The sequence below is a fragment of the Chlorocebus sabaeus genome, chromosome 2 (assembly GCF_047675955.1).
Source record: "Chlorocebus sabaeus isolate Y175 chromosome 2, mChlSab1.0.hap1, whole genome shotgun sequence".
In the NCBI taxonomy this organism is placed as follows: domain Eukaryota; kingdom Metazoa; phylum Chordata; class Mammalia; order Primates; family Cercopithecidae; genus Chlorocebus; species Chlorocebus sabaeus.
Genome location: NC_132905.1, coordinates 18,397,456 through 18,406,240, shown reverse-complemented (window position 1 = coordinate 18,406,240; position 8,785 = coordinate 18,397,456). Strand labels below are relative to the sequence as shown.

General features: G+C 50.1%; 1 protein-coding gene across 2 annotated transcripts; it reads left to right on the top strand.

The window, feature by feature from the left end:
* Nucleotides 1–168: 168 nt before the first annotated feature.
* UBE2C (ubiquitin conjugating enzyme E2 C) lies at nucleotides 169–4,223 on the top strand. 2 transcript variants are annotated; one of them, XM_008015746.3, is made up of 6 exons: nucleotides 169–362; nucleotides 1,003–1,030; nucleotides 1,854–1,940; nucleotides 2,699–2,903; nucleotides 3,013–3,072; nucleotides 3,976–4,223. In XM_008015746.3, exons 1-6 carry the CDS (start codon nucleotides 262–264, stop codon nucleotides 4,032–4,034), a joined length of 540 nt encoding a protein of 179 aa, XP_008013937.1. In that variant the 5' UTR covers nucleotides 169–261; the 3' UTR covers nucleotides 4,035–4,223. The 2 variants fall into 2 exon arrangements, with proteins under 2 accessions (XP_008013937.1, XP_008013928.2); XM_008015737.3 differs by having other exon boundaries at nucleotides 187–570.
* Nucleotides 4,224–8,785: the final 4,562 nt, after the last annotated feature.

Sequence of the window (8,785 nt, the reverse complement as noted above, 5' to 3'; positions counted from 1 at the left end):
TAGTTAATGGCAGCCCGTCTACCAATCGGCTGTCAGAAGCGGGATCCTGCCGCCCAATAGTGGTGCGCCAGTAGGTAGGTCTAGCAGTGGAGCAGCGAGAGAGCGCTCCGGCGCGTCCCATTGGCTGGATCAAACCCAAGCGAGTCACTGATTGGTCGACGCCCCCAGAGGGTTACAATTCAAACGCGGGCGGGCGGGCCCGCAGCCCTGCAGTTGCAGTCGTGTTCTCCGAGTTCCTGTCTCTCTGCCAACGCCGCCCGGATGGCTTCCCAAAACCGCGACCCGGCAGCCACTAGCGTCACCGCCGCCCGTAAAGGAGCCGAGCCGAGCGGGGGCGCCGCCCGGGGTCCCGTGGGCAAAAGGTGGGTGACGCGCCGTATCACTCGCTGGGCCTGCCATGCCCTAGGCATTGGGACCCAGAGCAAAGATTTCTAGGACCACCCCCGTCCCACCTCCTGGAGCGGGAGATATGCGGGTGCAGGAGAACACACCAGGAGCTCGGGGCCTGGCATTCCCCTGGGCATGGGTGCCGAAGGCGGAGACTTCCGGGACTCCCACCTCCTCGCGCGGGTGAGATTTGAGAGATAGAGGACACGCCAGGAGCTCAGACCGTTCTTTGAGACTCTCCCGAAGGAGGATGGGAGGGTAGGGTCGCTGCCAGGCTCCTTCCCGGGTGGGCCTAGATGAAGACGCTCAAGGACCCTCGTGACTTGGCGGAGACAGGGGAAGGGAGAAGTTGACTCAGGCAAGGAAGAGATGCCAAAGCCTGGGGAATTAAGAACATGCCAGAATCATCCCGAGGGAGTCTGGAATTAGGGAGGGTGAGGACTCGCTAGGATCGTCCTGTGGATCTGTTGAGTGTACCCTGAGCTGAGCCTGACCTTGACGAAGTGGGGAGCCTCCATGACGGCTCCCCCTGAGAGATTCAGATGGGAGAAGATGCACCATCTGGAGCCCTGGCCCATCCAGACTCCCAGATAACCCTGAATGCTCTTTTTGCAGGCTACAGCAGGAGCTGATGACCCTCATGGTGAGTGACTAAGTACCCAGAACCCCAGCCTTCCACCCAATTTTCAGTAGCCTCCTTTCCTCCGTCAGCTTTTTTGCTAGACATAGGGGTAAAATATAAATGTAATTTGCTCCCTCCTGGGAAGAAGTTCATACACCCCACCTACACCATTTCTTCCAGCAGTCCCTCTTCCCAGTTCCATCCCCCCACATGAAGGTATCTCTAAAACACTTCCCTGAAGTCATACAAGACCCTCCCTGTCCAGTGTGTCCCTGCTTACTGGCCCCAACCAAGCTTTACCCACACCCAACTCCCCACCCTTCTTGGTATTTCTAGCCTAAGAATTTGGTTGCTTTATTTTGGATCAGAGTGTGATGAGATTAAGGGGAGGCCGGGCGCGGTGGCTCACGCCTTATAATCCCAACACTTTGGGAGGCTAAGGTGGGTGGATCACTTGAGGTCAGGAGTTCGAGGCCAGCCTGGCCAGCATTGCAAAACCCCCTCTCTACTAAAAATATAAAAATTAGCCAGGCATGGTGGTGCATGCCTGTAATTCCAGCTACTCGGGCGGCTGAGGCACGAGAATCCTTTGAACCATGGTGACAGAGGTTGCAGTGAGCCGAGAGCACTACTATACTCCAGCCTGGGCCACAGAGCGAGTGTGTGTGTGTCTGTAGAGATGGGGTAACCCCATCTATATCTCATATATATGTGTGTGTGTGTATATGTGTGTATATATATGTGTGAGAAATATGCATATATGATTAAGGGGAAAGCTCACCCACTGACTTTTGCTGTGCCCGAAAGTGTACTCCACATTCCAGCAAATGTGTTTCCTCCCCAGATGTCTGGCGATAAAGGAATTTCTGCCTTCCCTGAATCAGACAACCTTTTCAAATGGGTAGGGACCATCCATGGAGCAGCTGGAACAGTAAGTGTAGGGCTGGGATGGGTGAGTGAGTCTGGGGAAAGGTGGGAGGTGAGATCCCAGTGAGAGCTCTGCTTCAAACCTTTGGTGGAGCAAGACACTCCACCTGTGACTGTTCACATTCTCTGAGCCATGTGGCCTTGTTCTTTCCGTCTGCGCAATAAGAAGGTGGGTTTAAAGCAGGGCTGTCTATCTTAGAGGTTTTTAGGGGGACAGACAGCAAGGAAATGGATGAAGTGAGGACTTTGGCCAACAGGAGAGCACAGATCTCAAGAAGGCAGCTTCCCATTGCTGCAGATCAGGTTTAAGATGAGTCAGGAGTCCAAATCTGTGCCAACTCTCCTAATTTTTACATATTAGCAACTAATATTCTAATTGAAATAAAGCACAGAATGCCAATTTTCAATCCTTAGACCAAAGAATCACTGATGTCTCCACCAGATAAGAGGAAAGCATCAGGCTAGGCACGGTGGTTCACACCTGTAATCCCAGCACGTTGGGAGGCTGAGGCAGGCGGATCACATGAACCCAGGAGTTCAAGACTGGCCTGGGAAACATGGTGAAACCCTGTCTCTAAAATAAAAATTAAAATAAAAAAAACTTGTAAAAGGCAGTGGGGAGCATCAGAACCAGCTCAACAGCGTGTCTACTGTCTGCTCCCAGGGAAACTCAGGGTTCTAGCAAGCCCCTTGTGTGGGGCTTGGGTTGGGATAGGAGGCTGCTGCTGGAGCTTACTCTGCGTCTGCTTCTCTAAATGCCAGGTATATGAAGACCTGAGGTATAAGCTCTCACTAGAGTTCCCCAGTGGCTACCCTTACAATGCGCCCACGGTGAAATTCCTCACACCCTGCTACCACCCCAACGTGGACACCCAGGGTAACATATGCCTGGACATCCTGAAGGACAAGTGGTCTGCCCTATATGACGTCAGGACCATTCTGCTCTCCATCCAGAGCCTTCTAGGAGGTGACTTTAGAGACCACCCCCTCCCCTCCATGCAACTTGGGGAACCTGTCGGGACTTCCCGGGTCAGCCCCTTCTACCCCCTTGATCTTCTCTTTCTCTCCACCCACAGAACCCAACATTGATAGTCCCTTGAACACGCATGCTGCCGAGCTCTGGAAAAACCCCACAGGTGAGTCCTCAGTCCTTGAGCCCAGGGTGATCCCTCCCCCAACCTTCAAAGGTTCCCTCAAACAAAAGGAGCCCAGTGAGTTGGGACCGGGTTGGTTGGGGCAGGGTGGAGTACTGCCCCAGTGCTCCTGTTTGCTATAAAATAGCAATTATTTTATAGCAGAATAAAAATTTTTGGCTATAAATAATTTGGGGAAATTACTGGGGAGGCCAAGGCAGGAGGATAGCTTGAGGCCAGGAATTTGAGGTTACAGTGGACTATGATCACAGCACTGCTCTCCACCCCAGACAACAGAGTGAGACCCTGTCTCAAAAAGGGAAAAGGTGGGATTAACCTCTTCCATATTAATGCAGGTTAAGAGGTTACTTAGTAGAGTGCCTTGCCTGTGCCCGCCAGTCTCACTGGAAGCAAGCCCTTCCAGGAGAGCTGCCTGGATGGGCAGTACAGGGAGAAAGCCAGGCTGGGAAACCAGGCCCTCCTTCTCCACCTCCTCCCATCTTTGCATCCCTGGTCAAACTGCCTTTTGCCCACCTTAATTAACTCATCCTGGGCCAGGCACAGTGGCTTATGCCTGTAATCCCAGCATTTGGGGAGGCCGAGGCGGGTGGATCACATGAGGTCAGGAGTTTGAGACCAGCCTGGCCAACATGGTGAAACTCGGTCTCTACTAAATACAGAAAAATTAACCGGGTATGGTGGTGGGCACCTGTAGGCCCAGCTACTCAGGAGGCTGAGGCAGGAGAATCACTTGAATCTAGGAAGCAGAGGTTGCAGTGAGCAGACATCGTGCTACTGCACTCCAACTTGGTCAACAGAGTGAGGCTCCGTCTCAAAAACAATAAATAGTAAAGATGAACTCATCCTGTCTCCATCACTCACTGAGACCTGCCTGTTCTCTTCTAGCTTTTAAGAAGTACCTGCAAGAAACCTACTCAAAGCAGGTCACCAGCCAGGAGCCCTGACCCAGGCTGCCCAGCCTGTCCTTGTGTTGTCTTCTTAATTTTTCCTTAGATGGTCTGTCCTTTTTGTGATTTCTGTATAGGACTCTGTATCTTGAGCTGTGGTATTATTTTTGTTTTGTTTTTGTCTTTTAAATTAAGCCTCGGTTGAGCCCTTGTGATGTATATTAAATAAATGCATTTTGGTCCTTTTTTAGACAAGTCGTTGCCTTGTAGTTACACTAGGGTTGGAGGTACTCAGGGTAGGCAGAGGTGGAACTTAAGGATGTGGGGCCAAGCAGTGAGGTGACAAGGATTTATTCCCTTGTACCTTATTTTATGACTCTGCATCTGTTTCTTCATCTATAAAATGAGTGTCACAATGATACTTCCTGTCTATGGAGTCGGTGATGTGTACCAGCAATGTTAGTGAATGTTGGAGTTCCCTCAGCTGTGTTGCAGATGAGGCTGAGCCAGACCTTAGGCTGAAACCTCCTATAGCTGTAGAAGGAACAAGCGTGTGTGTTGGGGAGGATCCCACCACACAGCCGCCCCATGTTCTGTCCTGAAGAATGCGCAGGTCACCCTAAGCAGGTCCAGGGCCTGGGGAGACAGCCAGGAAAAAGCCCCTTCCCTTGGAGGACTCTCAGGTCTGAGCTCTGGTCTCCAGACTCTAGCCCAGGTCCCCTGTGGAGCTCCACCTCCAAGGGGGCACAGTCACCTCCTGCTGTATATCCCCCAACAAGCCCCCAGCCCCTTGGGCTGCCTCTTTTCCCTGGCCTGATGAAGTCTCCAGCCTCTGAGCCCCTAGGAGGAAACCCCTGCTGACCAGCTGGGTCCCCGCAAGGGTCGGCAGGTGGAAGAGTAGGTTGAAGTGATAGCCCCTTCTCCCCACCCCCCCGCAAAGCCCTTCAGGAAGATCTCCAAAGTAGATAAGCAGCACCCAGATGTGCTCCAACCTTGCACCCAACTCCTTCAGGTCTGTTAGCAGCCGGTTGGTGGTGCAAGCCTGAAGCGGGGAGGGGTTGGGATTGGAAGTTAGGTCCCTTCATGTCTACAGTTGTGCTCTTAGGTCTATCCTCTTGGGTTTTTTCTTAATCTAACATGCATACAAATACACTTGGGATCTTGTAAAATTAAAATATTTTCGGTAGGTGTGAAGTGGAGCCTAAGATCCAGTCTGTTTATTTATTTTGGTTTCTAAATAGTTTCCAAGTAATGTCATTGCTGTGGTCTAGTTAAGAACAAAATTTAGAGCAATGTTCTTAGAATATGGTCCTTCCAGGAGCACCAGCATCACCTGGAACTTGTTAGGCTAATTCTTGACCCCAAACTGCCCTCCAGGTTCTGAAGGTCTCCCAGGGTTGAAAATCACTAGGTTAGCGGATACTGGAGAAAAACAGAGCTCAGAGCCTGGCACTAAATTAGTCAACAAATGCTGGCCAGGGCCGGGTGTGGTGGCTCACTGCCTGTAATCCTAGCACTCTGGGAGGTGGAGGCGGAGGCAGGAGGATTGCTTGAACCAGCCTGGGCAACATAGTGAGACCCCTGTCTCAAATAATAAATTTTAAAAGAAAAATAAATGCTGGCCAGGCTTGGTGGTTCACATCAGCAATCTCAAGATCTTGGGAGGCCAAGATTGGAGGATCACTTGGGGCCAGAAATTCAAGGTTATAGTAAGCTGTGATTGTACCACTGCACTCCAGCCTAGGCAGCAGAGTAAGACCTTATCTCTGAAAGAAATGTTTCAAATGCTAACTGTGATGGATGTGTTTTTGTCTGCCATGTGGTCCTTGGTCATGGTGTTTGGTACCCTAGATGGCCTGCCTTAGGCCAGTCACAGGTCTAAACTGTAGTTCAGATTCAATTGGTGTTCTCTGAAATTAATCACTGGGAGAGAGTAAAGTTATTTTACTAATGAGGTTGCTGAAAGAGAAGGGAATCGGTCTCAGCTGCTGGGGGAGCCCGCTGCAGACAGAAGAAAACCAAGCAGAGACCAACAGCTGGGAGCTGGAGAGACGACATTAACTGAGACTCTGGCCTCCAGTTCATGCTTTGCCATCCCAGTTCAATGAACCAACAAATCCCTTTTTGGTTTAAGTCCGTTTTATTTAGATTTCTGGCACTTGCAACAAAAAAAAGCCTGGTCAGGAAGTATTTGAATTTCTGATTATTATGATTCCCATTTTATTGAATTCCTGCAAGATAAAGGCCCTCTGCTTGGGGGACTGGGGAATAAGTGCCATACAGCCCAGTGATTAAGAGCTCAGACCAGTCTGGGCACGGTGGCTCATGCCTGTAATCCCAGCACTTTGGGAGGCCGGATCACCTGAGGTCAGGAGTTTGAGACCAGCCTGGCCAAAATGATGAAACCCCGTTTCTACTAAAAATACAAAAAATTGGCCAGGCATGGTGGCGAGTGCCTGTAATCCCAGCTACTCAGGAGGCTGAGGCAGGAGAATCGCTTGAACCTGGGAGGCAGAGATTGCAGTGAGCCAAATCACCCATTGCACTCCAGTTGGCAACGAGAGCAAGACTCCACCTCCAAAAGAAAAAAAGGCTCAGACCAGGTAAGCAGAACTGTTTCAGGATCCTGGCTGCGCCTCCATTTGCCCGTAAACATGTAGGCAGTTACATTTAACCTCTCCGTAAAATGAAAATACTAGCACCTACCTCATAAGACAGTGGAAGGACCTTAGAACAATGCCTGGTAGATAGTAAGCACTCAATAAAGGTTGGGTGCTGAACTCACATATAGCCAGGAAAGTTCATGGGTGGAGCACCCAATAGGAGGGTCAAGGAAAGGTTTTTAGAGAAGGGAATTGAGACCTGAGGGAGATGCACATTCCTTGGATAGCAAGTTCAGGAGTATGTGAGGAGAGAAATACATAGCTGGGAGTGGTAGCTCATGCTTATAATCCCAGCACTTTGCAAGTCCAAGGTAGGCGGATTAGCTGAGCTCAGGAGTTCAAGACCACCCTGGCCAACATGGTGAAACCCCGTCTCTTAAAAACATAAAAATTAGCCGGGCATGTGGCGCCTGTAGTCCCAACTACTCGGGAGGCTAAGGTGGGAGAACTGCTTGAACTTGGGAGGCAGGGGTTGCAGTGAACTGAGATCACGCCACTGCTCTCCAGCCTGGCTGACAAACGTAAAACTCAAAACTCTGTCTCAAAAAAAAAAAAGAAGAATAAAGGATGGGGAAGTCACATAGACGTCAGGTCATGATAGGCTGGAAGGCCATATTAAGATACTTGGGCTAGCCTGGGTAACAAAGTGAGACCCCCATCTCTACAAAAAATAACTAGGGGCTGAGGGGGAGGATCCCTTGCGCCTAGGAGTTCAAGGCCTCAGTGAGCTATGATTGTGCCCCTGCACTTCAGCCTGTGTGACAGGGATATTCAGTTTCTTAAAAAAAAAAACTTGGACTTTATCTTGAGGCAAGACCAAGCTAATGAAGCCTTAAGCAGGGCAGTGACATGATCAGATTTGTTTTTATGTATTTTTTGAGATGGAGTTTCACTCTTGTTGCCCAGGCTGGAGTGCAATGGTGCAATCTCGGTTCACCGCACCCTCTGGCTCCTGGGTTCAAGTGATTCTCCTGCCTCAGCCTCCCAAGTAGCTGGAATTACAGGCATGCGCTACCACGCCCGGCTAATTTTGTATTTTTAGTAGGGATGGGGTTTCTCCATGTTGGTCAGGCTGGTCTCAAACTCCCAACCTCAGATGATCCACCCGCTTTGGCCTCCCAAAGTGCTGGGATTACAGGCATGAGCCACTACGCCCGGCCTATGTTATTTTTTAAGACAAGAGTCTTACTCTGTCACCCAGGCTGGAGTGTAGTGGCGCAATCTTGGCTCACCGCAACCTCCGCCTCTTGGGTTCCAGCAATTCTCCTGCCTCAGCCTCCCAAGTAGCTAAGATTACAGGCGTGTCTCTGGCTAATTTTTATATTTTTAGTAGAGAGGAGGTTTTTTCATGTTGGCCCGGCTGGTCTCACTCCTGACCTCAAGTGATCCATTTGCCTCGGCCTCCCAAAGTGCTGGGATTACAGGTGTGAGCCATGGCACCCGGCCTCCGTCTCTATTTTAAAATATGTATATAATTCAAAAAAAAAAAAAAAGATATTCAGGTAGAACCAATAACAGGTAGATGGCATCGGAGTTAAGAGCCTTGCTCCTGTGCAAACCACACAGTGCACGGCGATACTACCTAGGTTATTATCTGGGTGCCTGTGTACTTCACCTCCCTAGGCCTTAGTTTTCCAGCTGTAAAGTGGAGAAAGCAACATCTGCCTCTAGGGATGTTATGTGAGTGAATGAGACAATGTCCATAAAGCACAGTATACAGTAGGCACTCAGTAAATAGTAATGTTTACCAAACCCCAGCACTGATCCTGGCTGGAAATAAAAACAGAAAAACATGAATAGGACAAAAGAGGAAGAAGAGAAAAAGACAGATGGAGAGAAAGAACTAAAGCAATGAGCAAGGTGACAATAGAGGCTGGGCTTGGTGGCTCATGCCTATAACCCCAACATTTTGGGAGGCCAAGGTGAGAGGATTCTTTGAGCTCAGGAGTTTGAGACCAGCCTGGGTAACACAGTGAGACCCCATCTCTGCTAAAAATAACAAAAACTAGTGGGGGGTCACCCATTTGTAGTCCCAGCTACTTGGGAGGCTGAGACAGGAGGATCGCTTGAGCCCAGGAGGTCAAGGCTGCAGTGAGCTGTGATCACCTACTGCATTCCAGCCTGGGCAACAGAGCGAGACCCTGT

What these genes read in the sequence shown, in the direction of transcription:
- UBE2C (XM_008015746.3), top strand. Translation starts at nt 262, where the DNA reads ATGGCTTCCCAAAACCGCGACCCGGCAGCCACTAGCGTCACCGCCGCC. An exon ending in CGGGGTCCCGTGGGCAAAAG is followed by an intron (nt 363 to 1,002) that starts GTGGGTGACGCG and finishes CTCTTTTTGCAG; the next exon opens with GCTACAGCAGGAGCTGATGA. An exon ending in CATCCAGAGCCTTCTAGGAG is followed by an intron (nt 2,904 to 3,012) that starts GTGACTTTAGAG and finishes CTCCACCCACAG; the next exon opens with AACCCAACATTGATAGTCCC.